At 52.4% G+C, this 20,783-nt stretch overlaps 4 protein-coding genes across 4 annotated transcripts; 3 read left to right on the top strand and 1 right to left on the bottom strand.

The window, feature by feature from the left end:
- Nucleotides 1-2,204: 2,204 nt before the first annotated feature.
- Nucleotides 2,205-10,295, top strand: FOXR1 (forkhead box R1). The gene is made up of 6 exons (XM_075036686.1): nt 2,205-2,268; nt 7,359-7,526; nt 8,428-8,642; nt 8,960-9,285; nt 9,616-9,848; nt 10,267-10,295. The coding sequence occupies exons 1-6, from the start codon at nt 2,205-2,207 to the stop codon at nt 10,293-10,295; spliced, it is 1,035 nt and encodes a 344-aa protein (XP_074892787.1).
- Nucleotides 10,296-12,157: 1,862 nt separating this feature from the next.
- On the top strand, nt 12,158-16,491 carry CENATAC (centrosomal AT-AC splicing factor). The gene is made up of 9 exons (XM_075035234.1): nt 12,158-12,531; nt 12,602-12,767; nt 12,847-12,909; nt 13,079-13,143; nt 13,573-13,678; nt 14,033-14,063; nt 14,474-14,563; nt 14,671-14,803; nt 15,834-16,491. The coding sequence occupies exons 1-9, from the start codon at nt 12,215-12,217 to the stop codon at nt 15,877-15,879; spliced, it is 1,017 nt and encodes a 338-aa protein (XP_074891335.1). The 5' UTR covers nt 12,158-12,214; the 3' UTR covers nt 15,880-16,491.
- A 380-nt stretch (nt 16,492-16,871) lies between these two features.
- Nucleotides 16,872-18,952, bottom strand: RPS25 (ribosomal protein S25). Its single transcript, XM_075035236.1, has 5 exons — nt 18,832-18,952; nt 18,537-18,632; nt 17,813-17,996; nt 17,330-17,428; nt 16,872-16,936 (listed from the first exon to the last, which is right to left on the bottom strand). The coding sequence occupies exons 1-4, from the start codon at nt 18,832-18,834 to the stop codon at nt 17,334-17,336; spliced, it is 378 nt and encodes a 125-aa protein (XP_074891337.1). The 5' UTR covers nt 18,835-18,952; the 3' UTR covers nt 16,872-16,936; nt 17,330-17,333.
- On the top strand, nt 18,937-20,718 carry TRAPPC4 (trafficking protein particle complex subunit 4). Its single transcript, XM_075035235.1, has 5 exons — nt 18,937-19,146; nt 19,225-19,399; nt 19,483-19,586; nt 19,681-19,807; nt 20,246-20,718. The coding sequence occupies exons 1-5, from the start codon at nt 18,972-18,974 to the stop codon at nt 20,322-20,324; spliced, it is 660 nt and encodes a 219-aa protein (XP_074891336.1). The 5' UTR covers nt 18,937-18,971; the 3' UTR covers nt 20,325-20,718.
- Nucleotides 20,719-20,783: the final 65 nt, after the last annotated feature.

Below are 20,783 nucleotides of genomic sequence, written 5' to 3'. Positions count from 1 at the left end.
CGGAGCAGGCAAGAAGCTGATACAATTCACCCAAGCATGGACCTCGGTGCAGTCAGGTTTTCATAAAGCTCAGGCATTTGTCTAAAGGTAACTCAAACTGCTACCATTCTCCTCCAAACTCCGGGAACCTCACCCAGATGCAGTCTATCACGGTGGGGAGACGGAGTCCTGCGCAACATCGACCTTGGATTTGCAAACTCAAAATCAGAATCAGCTCTCAGACAGACTACTTCATCTGAATGTTCAAAATTCACCAGTCAGCTGGTGGCTTTGTCCACTTAGAGAGGTCTGGGAAATGAGATTTTCCTTAGTTGCTACTTTACACCTCAGACTTTCAGTGCTCCTGGAAGACAACCTCTAGCCCTCCCAGCAGCAAACGGTAAGGCAATACTGAACTGAATATCAAGCTATGCAATGTTTGTTTTAGTTTGTAGACAGACCGAAGACAGCGAGCTGCCCACCTCTTCCATTGCCGAGTTCTGGAAAATTAGCAATACTTCACAGAGCAGACTTGACATTAGGCTCTTGGGACAGAGACAATAACGTAAGTGCAGCATTGAGGTGATGGTAACACAAAGGAGACATACGGAGGACTAAAAGTATGGCCTGGACAGAGTCCGCAAGGCAAGGACTGCATGATCCAAACATACAGCTAAGTGCACCCTGCGTAACTTGGACAGAAAGAAGAGCTCCCAGCAGAGCTCCACGCGCGCATGCCATGAACACAGTCGGGGGCTCTGCTGCTCGCAGAAACCCGTATCCCTCCTCATAGTCCAATGATGCAAGAAAACCAAGTAATTGCCCGAGAAAGAGAGTGTCATTAAGTGTGGCAGAAGGGAGATGATGTCCCTTTAAATGTGACTAAAGTGTTGTCAATGGATCTGCCATGGTAGAGGAGTTAATCCCCCCCCCAGCCCCTCTCAGCCACTGTGATGGGATAATTAGATGCGAGGGCTCAGCACAGATGATGCTCCAGTTGCTTAGCAACTAATGGTTTCCATGGAAATGGCAAAGCACAGCCTTCAGAGCAGTAAGTGAGCAGTGCAGCAGGGCAGGGAAAGATGCCTTAAACTCCTGCACTGATCCTCTCCTCCAGAATCACTCGGAGGCCTTGAGGTATTAGGGGAATGAGAAGGGGGTGCCTTAAAGACACAACATCCCTGTTCCAAGCGGCAGTAACAAGAAAAGGGTTTTTTTGTTGTTGTTTTTTTTTTTTTAAGACTAAACTTTCAGTGACATGGTCCTCCTGAACTCAGTGACTCTCCACTAGCAGGATGAGTGAGGCTGAATCACAGAGCGGTCTCCCGCAAAGGCTCATGCCCCGATACATGGGTCAGTCTGCTATAAGCAGCTGAATGTGATTCTAGCATCAGTTCTCATACCCAGGGGCTGAGGGGTGAACACACACACACACATATTTAGATTTTCAGCACTGTCCCATAAGAAGCCATGTACAGGCATCCAGCCTGGCCATGAACTAGCAGGCAAGAGGAGGTTTCCTCTCAATTCTGCAGCTCCACAACACATACAAGAGCGACACCGGCTATAAAACATGACGAGTCTCGCCAGCATAACAGAGATCAGATTTATTAACCTTAGCCCTAATCTGTCATCTGGTACTTCCTTCAACACAACCAATTGCTACTGCTTTATTACCGCGCTCCCTGCACCGAGTCAGTCCCACTGTTTCTGAGCATCGCAGCCATGACCTGCATCACTTTTCACTAAATACTGCATGTGTGCTGGCCGTGCAGCTGCACTGCTGCAAGCCACAATCTTGTCATCTCACGAGCTGAGCTGAGACAAGCTCTGTTTGTATTTCGATAAAAGAGCTCTGGGACACTTAGGTGGGGTTGTTGGTTCAGTACTAGGTGGTCTTCACCCCCTTCACATGACACGGGGATGGCCTGCACCACTGCCTGCTTGCAAATGACAGCCTTACGTGTTAAAGCTCTGCAAACATCTCAAGCTCTCAAGCCCAGGAGGAGGCCTGGAAACTCACATCACAAAGACAAGCCCTGCTCTCCTACACTCCCCTCCATCCAGCCCCGCACTTGTGACAAGAAGTGTCCCTTGCAGAGACAGTGAGCAGACTGTGCCTTGGGCACTGGCTGCAGCACACGCACTCACTGGTTTTCCCCTTCCCACCTGGGAGGAGACTGGCAGCACGTGCTCTGCTCTCTTCTTGGCAGAAAGCACGCAAAATGGAGAATAGGGCAGACTCCTCCCTTGGGCAGCAGCTGAACCAGGAGGTGGCACCTACTGCAGGTGAGGGGCAGCCAGGCTGGGCTCTGGGACCCCAGCGTGTGTTGGTCAAAGCCACTGACTCTGAGACGCTGTATGGCTCCTTCCTCCCCTTGCTGCATGCATTAGCTTGCCCTCCCTGCAAAGCTTGGGGGGATTCCAGCTGCGACACCCAGGAGGGATGAAGCATCCCGACAGCCAGCCTGCACTGACAGCTAGTTTAACCGCAAGCAAGGTCTCCTCCCTGGAGCCCTGTCCTGATCCACCCAGCGCTTCAGGAAGGTACAGGAGCAGAGTCGCCAAAAAAGTTGCAGAGCGTTTCAGACTCTGTCCCCTATGGCTTTCAAAGGGGGAAATCAAAGGGAAGCGCTGCTCTTTGTTCCGTGGGGGAGCGGCACGAAAGGTGAGCGGCGGCGAGCCCGGCAGAACCAGTCGCTTCAATCGTCCGCCAGCTCACCTTTGAAGTGGTTTTAAAAATCAGGGAGGAGGGGCAGAGACCTGAGTTCAGCTCTTTTACTGCAACTTCACAGAATTTGAGGATGTGGGGGGTAAGAGGCTGCCTTTCCCCCACCAGAAAAATAGTGTATCTGTTCAGAGAGAATAGAATATGGCTAATAAAAAAGGCTGTAATGCTCATCAAGTACGTCTGTTGTGTTCTCACGTCCTGAGGAGGCTATGAACAGCTACAATGGCAGCAGCATCTACCCACAGCACCAATGGAGACACACCAGGCATCCACAGGATTAACCAGGCACTTTGACACAGCCCCCGGTCCAGTGCTGACAGAGCAACCACCTCTCACCAGCCACAGCCTTCTCTCTGCCTTGTGTTCCCTCGCTCTCTGCTCGTCCGTACTTTCCCCACTGCCTCTCTTTAATAGAGAGGACCGTTTTTAACCCTGGCCCACGCAAATCCTGGGAGCTCTTTCTACATTACACTCACAGCGTCAGCCACTTGCTGTGGCATGGGGAATTGAAGCAATGCCAACACAGCACGAGTGGCACTGTGTGAGGACGAGCCAGGCACCTACTGTACACCCCATACTAGGAAGATGGGGAAAAGTACCAATTACTTAATTGGAAATTAATCTCTGTTCTACCACCAGAAAAAAAAAATATATATATACACACATACACACACATATAAAAACCACAGTTGATTGGCATGACCAGTATCCACGAGCCCAGATCCCCTGCCAAGTCCACTGAGCTTGCTTCTATACAAACACCATCAGCTGGGCAAAGCCGAGACAAGAGATGATACCCTCATATCACCACAGACAAGCAGATGTCACACTGTACAAATTCAAAGCTTTCAGGAGGTGTGGAATACAAGAGCCATTTGAGCCAGACTTGAATAACAACTCTGAGTCAGAAGCCAAGTTACAGAGCTCCCCTGTCTCGAGGGGAGAGAGTGAGCTCGGATCCAACATCTTTCAGAAACAGGAGCAAATCTAGTTTCTCTGTCTTGCCAAGAAGACCTCGCACAGCACGTTCACGTGAAGCCATAAGCCTGGCCAAAGACACCTACCCACACCTTCCACACACACGCAGAAATGCACATGCAAAAGTCAGACACCCTGAGAAGCAGTGGAGCACGCTTGCAGTTACGCCTTGAATCTGAAATGTCTTTTCTCTCAATTTGTAAACAAGTCTTAATCTGAAAGGCCAGGAGATGGGAATCAGCAAGGAAAGAGAACTGTGCTTGCCCCCTGACCCCAACCTGTATGCTTACAAAGCTTCCCTGTAGTTCTTGTGGTTATGAGATGTGTGGAGTAGGCGAGACTGGTTTTCCGTAAAACTAACCCATCAATTGGCTTCCATGCAGGTGACGCTCACCTGAGAGCTGGCTTTCCAGAATCCAGATGTCCTGAGCCAAGACACCTTCAGCTTGTCACCTCTCTACATTTTCAGCTCCTTTCATGATGCAAATAGAGATGCTGGCTACTTTGGCCTTCTGCACGTGTCAGCAGGTTCTCTTCTAACTTCTGTTTCCCCTTCCAAAGCTGAAGGGGGACTGAAAGAAAAATGAAATGGCTTTAGGATGCAAGCGTGAGCTTCTGGTTAAACCGTAGGGCATAAGGAATCAGCAGTCTTAGATTTTTACTTGCCCAAAATTGGCTCTATCAGTCTGATGGAGATCCCGCTCCCCTGGGAAAGCAGGGGTAGCAAGACAGAGCTCAGGGGTTATGATGCTTCCACCCAGAACACACAGTATACAAACCGATGGGATTGGAATTCAGCAACTGAATGGCCAAAGGCAAAATTAAGGCGCTTTAGCCTTTTCCTCGACTTAAGGGAAACGTCCGTGGTTGCAACCATAGGTATTTAAAACAGTCTTAGGCTTTAAGATGGAAACCAATGCTTCTGTTTCCAGTTTTGCTAGCTTCATTACACGGACTGGGCAGACCACAGGGCTCATTTCCCTGCTTTACCTGTTTGTGTTAGAGCAGTGCCTCAAATCTCTACCAGTAAGAGGTAAACGTTATCACATGGGGGAATGCTTCCCATCCCTGCAGCAGAGGCAGGAAATATTAGCAAGCTCTTTTTGCATCTTTGGGGAGGGCCTGAGTACAACTGTTCAGGGCTTCTTGGGGTGGAGCACTAGATCATATTATGTTATATCCTACCCCTTCCCTCCCCTCGTATTACTTACCAGTTCCACAGACCAGTACAGCCTTCTCTGAGGATACAGAAACCTGGGAAAGACGGGAGAAAGGAATCTCTGATCAGCTGCAGCCAGCTGCTGCTAGCAGCCCTAGAAGGTCTGCAGCTGTTTCTCATCTCCTTTATTGCTCTGTAGTAGCTTTTGCTGGATAGCCCCCACCTAACTCCGGGGGCACCGGCTCTGAACTGGCTACAGGTGAATTCAATTGCTCCCTGCAAAATGCCAGCTCACACGGCCTCTTGTGGCCAAGCCACAGAGGCCGGTTATCCTCTTCCAGCTCTGCCAGGCTGCTCTTTCCCAGGATGGATCCTGGAAAGCAGCACCAAGAATGAAGTCCTTCCCGCGGACAAGTCCACCCCCAAATATTATTCTTTTATCCATATCGGTGCCTCAGACGTTGCCCAGCTTGCTTTTCAAAAGCCATGCCTGGCTGAAGGGCAAGCAGGTCAAGATACTTCATCTGCACACAAGGTCTAGCTATTGCAGGACTTCTTTTCCCACCAGAAATACTCACGTTGGTCTAAGGTTATTAACATAACTGCATCCAGTCTAGCACTCTTGTGTGAGTTTACTGTTGAAGTACCAAAGGTTATGTGCGTAGGTGAGGCATCAATTGAGGGTGCACGTAGACAATCACAGGCTTAATGAATTACTATGCCTCAGCTGATGCCTACACAACTGTGCGAGAGTTTCACTCTGGAGAGAAAGGGGAAAGCAACTTTGTGGTGCGACAGGTCGAGCGATATGTGGTAAATTATTAAACTGTAGTAGCTGGATTGTTTGCAACACATCCCAAGTCAAATACCAGGCTCCAGTTTCAGGACAGGGAAAGGGTTTTGATTGGGGTGTGCTCAGACTTTTTTGAGGAAAGCAGCCAACCAAGCAGGTTCTGCTCACACCTGGGGAATCTGACAGGGGGCATGTCATCTCTGCTAATGACTGAACTTTGTCACACGAGGGTGGAAAAAGCTAGGTGACTGTAGTCTGTTGCATCTAGCAAAAGCAAAACCGTACTGACTTGATGTCTGTGGAATGCCTAACAAGAACTAAGCAAACCTTAACACAGTACAAACTATCGTGCCTGCTTTTATTGAAGAGGCAAAACCGAGCATGCCAGATCCTTCTCTGCCCTTTGAAGGTTACCTTTCCAAGAAAATCTTGGTTTGGTGTTTGACTTATTTTTCAACAGCCCATCTCAAAAGACGCAAATACACAAAGGGTGAGGACAGTGACAGCAAACAGTGCAGGAACGTTTGGCCCAAAGGACTGCAGAGCAAGCCTGCAGTGGGGAAAAGCACTTTATCCTTTTCTTTCATCACGCAGAGAAAAAACAAACAACTCGAAGCCAAACCTTTTGATGCAAGGGTCACGGAATTCACTTTTAAGCCGAGATTCTCCCAACACCATGACGCTAACGTTACAGTGCAATCTCTTCCAGCAATTGCCAAAACCAGCCTTTCTGTCCGTCTCCCTGCAACAGACCGGCAGGAAGTCCCTGATGTACTCCTCCGCTACAAGCATAACCTGCGTCCTCCTACAAAATGGTCAACATATGTAGAGAGTCTGAAATCTAATTGCCTGCTGGTATTAAGCCAAGGTTTGGATTTTGATTTGTAGCTACTCCATTTCCACCCATGCCACCTACCTCCCCTGCCCCCTGAGCAGAAGAGTGATGGAGAGTGGGCGAATAGGATGAGCATGTGTTACAACCACCCCTGAACAGCACAAACCACATCGCTTCCTTCGTAATACCCGGGGCAGATTAGGCAGGGGTCCTGTGTGGAAGGTATAGTCGAACAAACAAAAGCGATCCAGGAAGGCGCAGAATTTAGATTGCGTCTTCAAGCTGCACAAAAAGTTTCTAAGAGACACACTGGGAAAGCACGCCCAGCCTCTGCTTAACCTAGCTCCTTTTCCCCCGTTGTGGTATCGCCTCAGCATTTTGCCTGGGCTGATCTAAAGCAGTTTTCAGTCTTAAAACTGGCTACTTCCAGGCAAGCAGGATGAGGGAGCTCCCCAGTACCTGCAAACACATCCTGAGCACACCGTGCATCCCTCAGAGATCCATCCTGCTTCCAGAGATGTTTGGGTTCTCAGGTCAGGGAAGTCTGCTACAGAGTGTAGGTAATGCTGCGATTTTATCAGAAATGGAAAAAAGATATGTTAGCCTAATGAACACAGGAATAGCTCATTTACCAAGGCTCTAGCAAAGTAAATGTGCAGAAAACAGAGCCTACGTGTTGCCACCTATCTTATTCTCAATCAGCTCGCTTACTCCCCCAATATGGACCATTTACTCACAGGAGGGGGCTTTAATAGGTATTTAGAAGTGTGAAACAGAGCCTTTCACCCACCTGTGCGGTATCCTTTTTAAAAAAATACAAAATCAACTCTCTCGGCATACAGGGCACTTCAAGCTCGGTGGATTCTTTGTGCCACCCTCGCAGATCCTGCTGCGCTCAGCACCCGGAGATTACTTTGCCATACAAAGAGTATGTACTTGAGTTTTCAAAACAAGTCATTTTGGGAAAGCCTGCACTTACAAAACGGCCTTGAGGACTGGGATATGGCAGAGGAGCTCAAACTCACTGTCACTGCTGAAGAGTTTCTGCAAGGTAAGGGCCTCAGAGGTCTTGCTTGATTGACTTGGCTTCCTTTTAAAAAGATTCCCATCTCCAAAACTCAGGTGAAAATTGAAAAATCTGGTAAATAGTAAGTTCCTGTCTGGAATTTAACAAAAAGCCCATTTTCTTTATGTTTAAATGGGATCAGATCACCTTAGAAGTGTCTGCAATTACATATACAGTAAGTATGCAGCTTATAGCAAATGAAGCTAATGCAAAAAATACAAGCTAGCCACAGTGTCTCTGGGCTCCCCATGTCCACCACCAGCTCCTGACCAGACCCTGCGCCATCACATGCTGAAGTGGCAAGCTGACCCCTCAGCACACGGGTGCTTGCTGCCAGGGGCACTGCCAGATGCCAGGGGTAAGTCTGGGATCTGGTATTACCTACAGAGGCCAGCAGTGTTTCAGGGAATGGCCTGGGAAAGGGGCTTTTCTTTTGCCAGCCAGAACATCTGTGTCCAGACTGGAATTTTTCTATGCTTATTTAGGAAAAGCTGAAGCCCATTGCTCAAGGACAAGGATATAATCCCATAGCTGTGCCTGCAGACGCACTTCCCTCCAAACACAACCTTTGGGTAGATAAACTTGGGAAAGGAGGACTGAAGGGAGTGATTTACACTATTCTGGCTTTACAGGGTAAAAAGAAAGTAAAAGTTCAGATCTGAACACCATTGTTCGGGCTGGCCGCAGCAGTGCAAGAACGCACAGACACGCACGCTGTATGCAGAACAGGAAATAAAACACTCTTTAGAGGGATGAGAAGGTAACTGGGGACCTTTGCCTTGGGATCTGTGTTGCATTAGAGCTTCCCCAGCCTGCCTCTGGACAGCAGGGTCTAGAAATGGTCCTCAGGTAGGACCCACAGGGTGACATTTCTCTTTCTCCTTAGAACCTGGTGTTCAGCCCCACCTGTGGATGTGGGTAAACCCCAGCCTGGTCTGCCCTATCCCCAGGACTCCTGGCATAGACCCAGCCAGATCCAACAGCCTGATGGCCTCGACTGGTGGTGCCACAGAACCCTCCTCTCCGAACACATCCTGCGACTACTCCGACTTGGACTGCTCTGAGGAGGATGTGCTGTCATCCTCCAGCGAGGGTGGAAAGGTACAAAAAAGGGAACTGCTTGGGCAGTCCTAGGCATTGTGCATGCTTAATGATCCTGCAAGAACAAATGAGCTCACTCAACAGCTCTGCGAGCTCTTGCCTCCCATTTCAGCAGGGGTCAGTCAATGCACGGAGCCTGTCTGACGAACAGGCTGAGAGTACAAAGTGCGGGGATGGAGGCTGAAATTTAAAGTACATGAGCTTTCCATACAAGCTCCACCAGACCCACCCTCCCCCAGAACAAAGCAGTGTATCCCTGTCCCTCATTCCACGCAGGGCTAATAGATCCACATCCTTTTTCTCCTTCCTCTCCCCAGCTTACTGAGGATGAAGACACTTTGCGTGTGGATGTCCCAGTTCCTCAGGAGATGCCGGAAACTCCTGAACTCAAGACAATGCCGATGCCTTGGAAATCCACAGTCCTCAGACCTCAGAGTGTGAAGCTCAAGTCCCCCAGGCAGATGAGCACCGAAATCGAGGGAGGCTGGCCCCGTCCCCCCCTTAATTACTGCATCCTTATCACCCTTGCCCTGTGCAACAGCACAAGTGGCAGTCTGACTGTGCAGCAGATCTACCAGTTCATGCGGTACCCACTCTTCTCCCAGCTCCTAGTGCAGAATGAGGGGAAGAGGGGCAATGAGGGGTACAGGAGTCTCTGATCATCTACTGGGGAGCAGGGGTGTGGCAGCCGGGACTTGCATTTGGGTCTTAGCTCTGCCTTTGGCTCGAGATGCCGCTGAGAAAACTGCTCCCCCTCTTTGTCAACACCCAAACCCATGAGTCTCGAGAGCTGGCATTTTAGTTTTGTCTTACCCTCCTTAGGAAAACACAGTGCTCGACTGCGCCAGCCATCCTTACACCACAGGGGTCAGGGAGGACCCTCTCCTCCTTCCCTTGCTCGGATACAATGTATTCTCTTATTTGTCACAGCCTCTAAGTGCTTCAGCTCAGGACAAATCTTTTCTCTCCGCAGGCAGCACTTCCCATTTTTTCAAACAGCCCCAGAGGGCTGGAAAAACACAATCCGACACAACCTGTGCTTCAGCAGCTGCTTTGAGAAAACCACCAACTTCATGTGCAGTGAGGGAAACCGCAAGTCCTGCCTGTGGAAACTGACTCCAGAAGGACGCAGAAAGTTTCAGGAGGAAGCACAGGCCCTGCCCAAAGAGGCTCTCGACTTGGTGCGCCAAAGCATGAGCGAACCAGGTACGTTTCAGAGGGCCAGAGCCCTGCAAAATGCAGAGCAAGTCAGACTTTACAAGATTCCCATAGCAGGAGGGATATGGGCGGGCACCCAAGCCAGTACACAGCCACCAGCACTGCAGGGCCCTAGGTCCAGGAGATGTTGCCAGACACTCAGAGGTCCCTGTAGAGATACCCCCACAAACAGGGCTTGATCACTAGACCGGCCAAGAACACTTCTTTAATGAAACCAGCACAGGGAGAGAAACAAACCAGGCTACGGTAAAACACGGAGCCTTCGGTTCAGTATCGCACTGCTCAGCAATACAATACCTATCAGTTTAATATGGGTAAGAACTGAGACTGTAGCATCAGTTCCTGAGCAGTCACTACACTCCAAGTAACTATCATGACTTCCTCTCTCTCGGTCTCTCTTTTGCAGATCTCATGAGAACTCTGTTTGGCCTATGATTCCTTCTGGCTCCCTGCTTCTGAAACACGTACCATGTGTTTTCAAACCAAGCTTGTTTTCTCAGGTGCTGTTGCAGGTAGCTTCCCAAGAATCACATGTGGAAATTACAAGCATCATGACATAAGGACTCAAATTTAGAAGGTGCGGAGGAGAAAGATGACCAATCTCATTTCCTTTGGTAAGGCAAGTTTTTGCTCCAGCTGCACACATCTCAAGTTGCAGAGGCATTTTGACATGTGGCACCCACTATAACTTTAACACAAAGTCCTCCACGCAAGCTGCTGCCTCTCGCAGTGTTCTTGCAGTGCAGAGGGTTAAGCTGCAGGAGAAGGTTGATCTGTCCCCTAACAAAGGGTCTCGGCTCACAGGTCAGAGACTGAGCAGAGAACGCTTTAACTGGCTGTGTTAGAAGAGCCCCTACCACACAGATGTTATTCCAAGCTGTTGCATGTGCCTGCCCAGCTGTAAAACCAGCAGGCAAGGATCCACATAACTGCTGGGCAGGCTGCTTGGAATTTCTGCAACGCTTACTCGGCAGAAGTCAGGGAGCGCTGCAGAGTGCAAGGAGGGAGAGAGGTATCTTTGGAGAGGCAAGGGTGCAACAAATTAAAAAAACACACAGTCAGAGCTTGCTGTTGTGTTGTTGGCTTACTTGCTTCTCCAGGAAGGGGCAGGAAAATCATGTCCCCAGGCCAGAATTCAGACAGGTAGCAGGTGTCTAGCATTCAAGAAGAGCAGATTTTTCATACCTTCTTCCTGGCTGCTGCAGCAGTTGCTCAAATCGAAGCATGATCAGTCCAGTTATGTCCAGTATCAGTCCTGTGTGCAGCAGGAGCCAGGGCACCCTGTCGACGGGACAAACAGCACACAATCATGATGCAAGTCCTGGAGTTCACTGCAGGCGGGTATCCTAGACCTGACCCACAGGGAGAGGATGCCAGGGGACAGCCCATGCGAACCTGCTCGACAGGGCAGGCTGGGTGCACCCTGGAGATCAGCTCCTTTCACCCATGTGCTCACGAGAGCATAAAAGAACTGATGCGTTACAAGTGAGTTGATCCCTCGGCTCAAGGCTAAAGACGTGCGCTTGGACGGTAGCGTGCAAACCACCACACTGCGTGGGTGTGCACAGCTGGGCACTACCATCACCTGAGCTGCTGCAGAGGTCAGAGGGAGGGAGATCGGTGGCTGTCAGTCCCACACATGACAGCACAGACTGTCTGTCTGTCTGTGAGCAGGACCTGCTTTAAGGTGAACAGTCTCTGAAGGCCTGGCTGCACGGGATGGCAGCACTGAGGCAACCTTGGGGCTGCGGTTCAGATGCTCTCCTTCAACCAGGCCAGACGAGGCCACGAGCACCCTCTGCTCTTACTAAACGTGAAAAAAAGTGACAAACCAGTTAAAACTTTGGTAGGGCTGTGGATGGGCAGGGAAACAAAGGTGGACGTCCGACCGGTGCTACCAGACGGGCTGTGTCGAAAGGCGGGAGGTCGGTGCCTCTCAGGGACGCAGGACGCGCCTCCAGAGAGCGTTCATAATAACTAATGAGGAAAGTCCGACACCGGGCCACGTTTCAGGCCGGCCGGGGGGAGAACGCTGCTCGCGCCTCCCCGCTTGGCATCACGGGCCGGGGCACCGAGCGCAAGGCCAGCCGGCCGTCAGGGAGAAGCCGGCGTTTCTCTGGCGAGCCTCAAGCCTGAACCTCCTGCAGCGGGGCTGTGGGACTGCGGGCCGAGCCCCACGGCCGACCCCGGCGGGCCCGCGGCTCGCCCCGCTGCCGCCTAAGGGCCCTCAGGCCCGGAGGGGCAGCTCCCGTGCCCCGCCCCTCCCCGCCGGACCGGGGCCGGCGCCCGTCACCGCGGCGCCCGCCTGCCGCGCCTGCGCCCTGCGGGGCCGGGCCGGGCCGGGCCGGGCCGCCATGGCGGTGCACTACTGCGGGCTCTGCCGCCGCACCTCCTTCTCCGGCCGCCGGCACCTGTACAGCGCCGCGCACCGGCGGCGGCTGCGGGAGGCGCTGGCCCGGCTGCAGGAGGAGGTGGCGGCGGCACGGGCGGCGGCGGCTGCGGCGGAGGAGGAGGACGAGGAGGGCGATGGCGGCGGGGCCGTGCGGCCCTACGACCCGGCGGAGCACGATCGGCGCGTCTGGTGCCTGTGCTGCGGGCGCGGCGTGCGGCGGGACGGGCGGCGGGGCGGGCTGGCGCTGCCGCAGGCCGGCCTGCTCCAGCACCTGGCCGGGTAGGCGACCGGGGGGGAGCGGCGGAGCGAGGCGAGGCGAGGCGGAGCGGGGCTGACGGGTGTCCCGCAGGGCCGAGCACCGCCGGGAGACGGCGCGGTTCTGGCGGGAGAACAGGGCGGAGGCGGCGCTGCGGGAGCGGTTCCTGGTGCCGGCCGAGGAGTACGAGCGCTTCGCCCGGGCGCTGGAACGGGCGCTGGCCGCGCACCAGCGGCGGGAGGAGGAGCGCATCCGCCAGGTACCGCGGGCACCGCCCCGGCCCCGGCCCCGGCCCCGGCCCCGCAGCGGCCCCGGCCTCACCCGCTCCCTCCCCGCAGATGGCGGCCGGCATCCGCGAAGCTGAGCGCAGGCAGCGGGAGACGGTGCAGGCTGCCCTCCAGGTCGGTGAGCCGTATCCTGCCCTGGCTGCGCCCCGGCGGGGAGCGGGGACGGGGCTGCGCGCTCCCACCGGCACCGGGTGCGCTCGGGGTGCGGGGTGGAGGGGGGCTGGGGGGGGGGGGCTCTGCTCGATACCAGAAACACTGTCCCTTTTTCCTGAATCGTACTCAGCTTCAAACGGAGCCAGAGCTTTGCGTGGGACCTTCGGTCTGCAGCCCCCCAGCAGGACCCAAAAGGTGAGAACCATTTTTTTTCTTTTTTTTTCCCTTAAATTGCTGCTAACCCGCACCCCGCTCAAAACGCCAGACCATGCCACAGCCACAGCCTTGCTCGCCTGCTGCTGCTGGAGCTGATGCTCTCATGCCCAGGATCTTGCGCTCGCTCAGATCCATCGCGAACTTTTATCTAGACTATAGTAAGCACCGCAGCTGCAGAAAGATTACTCCCCTGTCCACACGCTCGTAGGTAAGCACTAACAGCCATAAAGAGCGAGCACAGCGATAACATACAAGCATTTAACGTTATTGTGCCCCAAGAACTTTTCTCCTTTTCCGTCTTACTGCAATGCTCTCCGAACACAACTGCAAACTCTGCTCCAGAACCTCTGGACACTTGCTGCCTGCCCAGCTTGGACTGTCACTCACCTCTCAGCCTCTCTATTCCAGGGACTTCTCTCACGGTGCAGAGCAGCCTGGCCCGAGTGGGATGCAAATGGGACCTGACTTAAACTGGATGGAATCAGGCCAGGCTTTGACCTTCATCGGCCACCAGGTAGGGGTGACTCGCTGAGGAGCGTGACTTAAATTCAACTGCAAGTTACGTATAGCACATGTTACAATGCAAAACAAGGGGTTGCAATCTCCCTCACGAAAAAAGGCAGCTTTGCAGATTCAGGTGAGCAACTAGCCGAGAGTTTCGGTCATCCGGTGTTAACTTGTGTTTCATTAAGCAAATGTTCTTTTAAGTGCCCTGCAAAAACAAAATGCTCCTTAAAGGAGAGAAGAGCCTCCCTCTGTCTTTCGGTAACAGAACTCAATTCTGGAAGGGAATGCACCCGATACCGTTCTATTTAGAGACTCTTAAAAGCATCAGTTTCTCATTAGTGTTTTATGTTTCTGTTAACAGGAAACAGAAGGAAAAGGAAATGTTCACACAGGTAATCACACCTGCTTCGTGACTCGGTTGGCTGCTGCCTTGCTGAAAACTCTTGGCTTGCAAGTGGGACAGGGATAACGTAAAGCAATTTTGAAGCAGTCAGAGCATAACCAGGAGGTGCTTGCTCTTTTGCTAATATTTGAGATACTACAGGAGGAGAAAACACTTCTGTATTGTGAAAACTCTGCTGGCACTGCTGCTGTGTGGAGTGCGTGGTTTGGGGTGTGATCTACCATGGCCGTAGCTGAGGCAAGCCAGCTTTCAGTTCTCACAAAGCCCGAAGTTTACTTTTCCTTCACTGCTTACTTCAGTAGGGCGAGCTGCTGGGATGGCGGCAGAGGGGATGCTTTTCCCCCATCTCGAGCTTAGGATAACTTCAGTGGCTAAACACATTTTCCCCATGACTTCTAGGAGCAAAACCCCCATGGCTAACAGAGGAAGAGGAAGAGGGTGGAAGTAAACAACAAATTGGACCTTCGTACGAGGAATTTCTCAAACAAAGTGAGCAGCTTGTATACATTTCAGTTAACCTTACATTCACTTTACCACAGTAAAGAATCAAAAGCCATTTGACTGAAAAACTTATGCTGAACAAAATATCTGTTTAGAGGAGAAGCAGAAGCTGAGAAGGCTCCCAGCAGAGCGCGTTGGTGCCAATTTTGACCATACCTCTCAGACGGGCGACAGCTGGCTCCCTTCCTTTGGGCGGGTTTGGAATCACGGCAGGAGGTGGCAGTCCAGGTAGGCTTCAGGGCAGCATGGACTGATGTCGAGTGGAGGGTTTGCAGCTTCCTTCCATGCAAGCTACTTGAGGAGCGGGCTTTGTGGCAGCAGCAAGCGTAAGGAGATGTCTTGCCACATGAAAGAGTTAGACCACTGTCCTGGTTTCAGCTGGGATAGAGTTAACTGTCTTCCTAGTAGCTGGTACAGTGCTATGTTTTGAGTTCAGTATGCGAAGAATGTTGACTGATGTTTTCAGTTGTTGCTAAGTAGTGTTTAGACTAAAGTCAAGGATTTTTCAGCTTCTCAAGCCCAGCCAGCAAGAAAGCTGGAGGGGCACAAGAAGTTGGCACAGGACACAGCCAGGGCACCTGACCCAAAGTGGCCAACGGGGTATTCCATACCATGGGACGTCCCATTTAGTATAGGAACTGGGAAGGGGGGGTGGGGAATCACCGCTCGGGGACTAGCTGGGTGTCGAGCAATTGCACTGCGCATCATTTGTACATTCCAATCCTTTCATTATTGCCGTTGTCATTTTATTAGTGTTATCATTATTAGTTTCTTCTTTTCTGTTCTATTAAACTGTTCTTATCTCAACCCACAGGTTTTGCTTCTTTTCCCAATTTTCTCCCCCATCGCACTGGGGGGGGCAGTGAGTGAGCAGCTGCATGGTGTTTAGTTGCTGGCTGGGGTTAAGCCACGACAAGCACGCAGCGTTCAGTCCGGGCAGAGCGTTATGCTCGTCCCAGAGCAGCACACACATGACTTGAGGTGAAGCATGGCTGTGGCTGTAGAGGCCATGCATGCAAAGGTGTCTGCCTCCTTGAGCTCGGCTCACCTTTCAGACCCATGTGCTGTCCCACTGGCACCTTTTAATATGCTAGAAATCTGTGTCAGCTAGCTGAAGAGACTGCGCCAGCTCACCAAGTTGAGAGTGAGCTTCTGTTCTAAAACACTATGCACGGCACTATCTTATGTGTTAGATGAGGCAGCGTTCATTACCTCTTTCTAAAGGCTGTTGCATTCTGACTTTTATGCTCTCTTTCAGGCATCAGTTTAGAACTGAATCGGGGGAAAAGAAGAGGAAAAGATGATCAGAAGAGGAGCACCGAGGAAACCAAACTCCAACCATTGCAGAAAGGTGGACTGTAGGTAGCTGCAGCTTTGTCAGTGCTGCTGCTGCTGCCAAGTTTAGCACTCTTATTTAATACATACATCTAGATGTGTTCGGTCCCCTGGAAGGCAGGGTGACCACAGCATAGTACCGAGTTGAGCACCATTACTGAAAGCTACTCTGCCAGGGGCTGTTGCAGCAGGTCCGCAGCGTAAATCCAGGCATTGATTTCTGAAGTCTTAAGCTACACAAAGGCAGATCTTGCCATATCTTCATAATCAGAAGGCCTAGCTTATACAGCATGTGCTGCCAGTGTCCTACACTGACATGTAGCATGAGATCCCATTGAAGAAATACTTTTTTTTTTTTTCAAATGTTAGACCAACCAAAACTTGTTTCAGGTGCAGAGCCTCCTCTGGGGGCAACATATGCCACACGCTTAACGTTTTCGTTCTATTTTATATTACTTTCAGTCCTTCTGCCTCACCTAAAGGATGACTAATTAGTCCTCAGTAGAAGAAAGGAGGCCTTAAAGACCTTTGCTGTGAGCAGTTCTTACTTTTAATTTAAATAAAATACTTACAGCCTTATTTACAGCTGTGTACCTACACTCCTCCACCCAACGCTGACCTGACAGATGCTGTTGCCTTGTACACAGAGGTCAGTGGGCACAGCTTGATTAGTGGGAGTTTAAATAAAGAATGAAAAGACCCCACTAGCACCTTCCCTACCTATGATGCAAGAAATGGGCTTTGATTTTCCTCATCCTAGAACTGAATGTAGTTTAACATCACTGGCTGCTGCAGGCGACACAAAAGTTCCTTCCCTTTTCGCAATACAAAAGCACATTCACGATACATCTGTAACACTGTATAAATACAAAAATGGGCTGGTAGAGAAAGACAATCATGATGCGTGCCAGAATCCGTTAGCAATAATGCAACGTACACATTCTTGAAAAAGAAGGAAAAGTTATTTCAATAATTTTATTGTGTGCATCTACACAAGACACATTGTTGACGAGGTCACTGGTGAACCTGCAAAGCAAGAAGTCCCAAATCAGACAATGAGGTCAAAGATGCTAACAGAAGTCAAACAGTCTGAAAGCTCTGTTCCAACAAGAACACTTGGTCATGGTGCCCTGCGACAGCAGGAAGGACACTTGCCCACATACCCTGCAGCCCTCAGAGACTGGAGAGCACACACAGCTTTCCTCCTCCGAGGGGCAACAGCGGCAAAATTGCAAATCACTCTAAATCTGCAGAGCTGGTGTTTCCAGTAACACCACCCAGAACGCCGCTTGCAGTGCAAGCGACGTCCTCTGAAGCCCATCCAAAGCAACGTGGGAGTTGTCCCTTATACAGCGTGTAGCCATTTTTTAGCTCCTGACAAAGCACAACCTCGCTCCTTCACAGAGCCTGCTGCCTCACCTCTCTATGCATCCTCCCCTGCGGCAGGTGCATCTCCACCTTTTGTGTTTCTAGTGTAGATCACTTGGGCTCGGTGCTTGGACACCAGCTTTATCAAACCTATGAAAAGAAATTATGTGAGTACTGGAGGACACTGGGGATGTTGTGTGCCCTTCTAGAGTGGCAGACCAGACAATGTGCGATCGGAAACACCAGGGTACCCAATACTACACATGCTTATACAAAGCTTTTGTTCAGGTGTGGCAGCAGTTATGTCACAGACTGTACTTCTAGTAGTATCTTCTTGTAGCAATGCCACTGAATGCAATGGAGCCTCTACTCCTTGCTTTGGAATGCTTCTGAAATGCAGGCTAAGGCAGTGGCTCATCAAAACCACGCCAATTTGAGTACTTCACACACCGCAAGAAGTTGTCTAGGCAAGCAAGGAGAAGAAAACATCGAATTCAAGCAGCTTTCTGTTCTTCCCCAGTTCTGAGCGCTTACCTTTGCTGAGCAGCTCCTGGAGGGCAGCCCTAGCCAGAGAACCTCGAATCTTCAGTCTCTCTGAGACAACTGCAGGTGTGATGAGCTTGTAGTTGGGCACTTCTTTGCAGAGTTTGTCGTAGGTAGCCTTGTCAAACAGGACAAGGTTGTTCAACTTGTCCCTCACTTTCCCCTTGGACCACTTCTACTTGAAAAGAGAAAAAAACCCCAATCCACTAAGCCATCTTCTAAGCAATGACAAAAGATTGAGCTTTAGGATGCCCCAAGAACTGCACCATTCAACGTCTCCCTGTCACATCCCTGATTAAAGGACTAATGAGGTGCCCCAAACTGTCTTTGTAAACATACGTATTGCAGATAATACCTACACTATCTCCAAATAAAGGGAGCAAAGCCTTTGGTTACTCAGATTTAACACCATCATGTGCAACTTGCTGCCAGATGAAGAAACAGCCCCTCTAACAACAGTATTGCACCCACCCGAGCCCGACCCCCGCTCTTTAGGTCTGGCCACGCCGCACACCTGGGGAGCCCAACAGTCTCCTCTGAGCTACCGGGGTCCCGCACCCCTTTGCTCTGCTCAGCGTGTGCGCCCGGCCGCCATCCACCGCGCCCCAGCTCCGGGTTTTCACGGCAGGCTCCGGGGCCGGGGCCGCGGCTTGGGGCCTGCCGCCAGCGAGGCCGCCTCAGCAGGCACGTTGGCGCAGGCTCCGCCGGCTCCTACCTTCTTCTTGGCTTTGCCGCCGGACTTGTTGACCGGGTCCTTGTCCTTTTTGGCGGACTTGCCCGCGTCCTTCTTCTTCTTGTCGTCTTTGGGCGGCTGCGGGGCGGGGGGGAAGGATGGGACGGTCAGCGCAGCGGCGGGGAGCGGGGAGGGACCCCCCCCCGGGCACTCCGCAGGGTCCTCCCGCCCTCAGGGAGCCGCTCCCGCCACCCGGCGGAGCCGCTCCCGCCACCCGGCGGGTCCGCCCACCCCCCCGAGCCCCGCCGTCCAGCCCGGCCGGCGGTGCCCCGCTCACCATGCTGCGGCGGCTGCTGCTCCCCCAAGATGTCGGCCGAGAAAGGAAGCAGCGGGCGCGAGGCGTGGGGAAGCCCCGTGCTCTCGGGCGGCTTCCGGGGCACGGCGTGACGCCACTTCCGGGTCAGGGCGGCCGGCGCCATGGCGATCTTCAGCGTCTACGTGGTGAACAAGGCGGGCGGCCTCATCTACCAGCTGGACCACTACGCGCCCCGCGCCGACACCGAGAAGACGTTCAGCTTCCCGCTCGACCTCGTCCTGCGCCCACACGACGAGCGCGTCGTCGTCGCCTTCGGGCAGCGCGACGGCATCCGCGGTAAGGCGGCGGGCGGGGTGCGGCGGGCCGGGCCGGGCCGGGCCGGACCGACCGACCGACGCCGCGCTGTCCCCGCAGTGGGCCACGCCGTGCTGGCCATCAACGGCGCCGAGGTCAACGGGCGCTTCACGGCGGACGGGAAGGACGTGCTCGAGTTCCTGGGCAACCCCGCCAACTACCCGGTGTCCATCCGCTTCGGCCGCCACCGCCTCTCCTCCAACGAGAAGCTGATGCTGGCCTCCATGTTCCACTCGTGAGCCGGGGCGGGACGCGACGGGAAGCGGGGGGCGGGGGCGGCGGAGGAGGTGGGGGGCGCTGAGAGCCCTCTCCCCGCAGGCTGTTTGCCATCGGGTCGCAGCTGTCCCCCGAGGTCGGGAGCTCCGGGATCGAGATGTTGGAGACCGACACCTTCAAGCTGCACTGCTTCCAGACACTGACAGGTACCGTCTGGCCCTGGACACCCGGCACCGCTCTGCTTTGCTGGGGCTGTCCCAGAGCTCAGCCTTCCTCACCCTCCTGTCACCATGGCTCCAGGGATCAAATTCGTGGTTCTTGCTGACCCGAGGCAGGCGGGGATCGACTCCCTTCTCCGCAAGATCTACGAGATTTACTCTGACTTCGCTCTGAAGAATCCTTTCTACTCCTTGGAGATGCCCATCAGGTAGGAAAAGCCTACTTTTAATAACATGACTGCAGCCCCTCCCCACTTTCTGCACATGCAGTAACAAACACTGACTGCTCTTAAGGTAAGTGGCAAAGCAGAGCCAGAGGTTGAGAGAAGACACAGCACACTGCTGCAGGGACAGGACGCTGACCTGTGTGTTTTCCAGCGCTGTTCTGCTGGGGAAGTGGGAGTGCTATTCCTTGGTACGATTGCCGCTGTCCTAACGTAACCGTGTGTGCTGGTTTTGGCTGGGATAGAGTTAATCACGACACCCTGGGAACAGCCAGGCCAAAGTTTGACAGCAGTCAGCCTGCCATCTCCTGACTTACAGAATCTCTCCCTGGAGGATGCAGAGCCAAAGGATGTGGAGATCCCACCTTCCTTAGCTGGTTCCGCAGGTAAAGTCATCCCCCTCTGCTTTTCTGACTGTTTCAGATGCGAGTTGTTTGATCAGAACTTGAAACTTGCTCTGGAGGTGGCAGAGAAAGCCGGACCCTTTGGACCTGGATCATAGAAAAAGCCTTGCTGGTTGTACAGACTCCTTTCTCCGAAGAGCAGGACCTCTCTCTTCCCTGGCTGGCCTCTCCCAGAGTTCTCTTCCCCCACAGCAGAGACTGTGTATCCCCAAAACATGCTTCATTATCTCCCAAGATACTCTTTTATCCCCTTTGTTGTGAAATTTATCCTAAGACTCGTTACTACTGTTTACACTGGGCCACAGAGGTTTATTCTGCTGTTGTGGCTCCACTGCCCTTGAGTGAAGAAAGATACGGTGCGGGTCCGTGGCCTGGCCACAGTCAATTGTTTTCTTTCGTTTCATAATTGTACATATGTATTTTTCCTGTATAGTTCTAACTTACGGTTTTGCAGAGGATTTCTGTGTAGAAGTAATAAATGTTCCTTCAAGAGGTGGATGGCCCTTTGTTTGCTATTGGCAGGGTCAATTTGTGGCAGTGGCGCCTCAAGAGGATAA

This window comes from Buteo buteo, chromosome 9, assembly GCF_964188355.1.
Source record: "Buteo buteo chromosome 9, bButBut1.hap1.1, whole genome shotgun sequence".
NCBI lineage: Eukaryota > Metazoa > Chordata > Aves > Accipitriformes > Accipitridae > Buteo > Buteo buteo.
The sequence above is the reverse complement of the archived record's forward strand: the minus strand, read 5'-3'. Positions and strand labels throughout refer to the sequence as shown.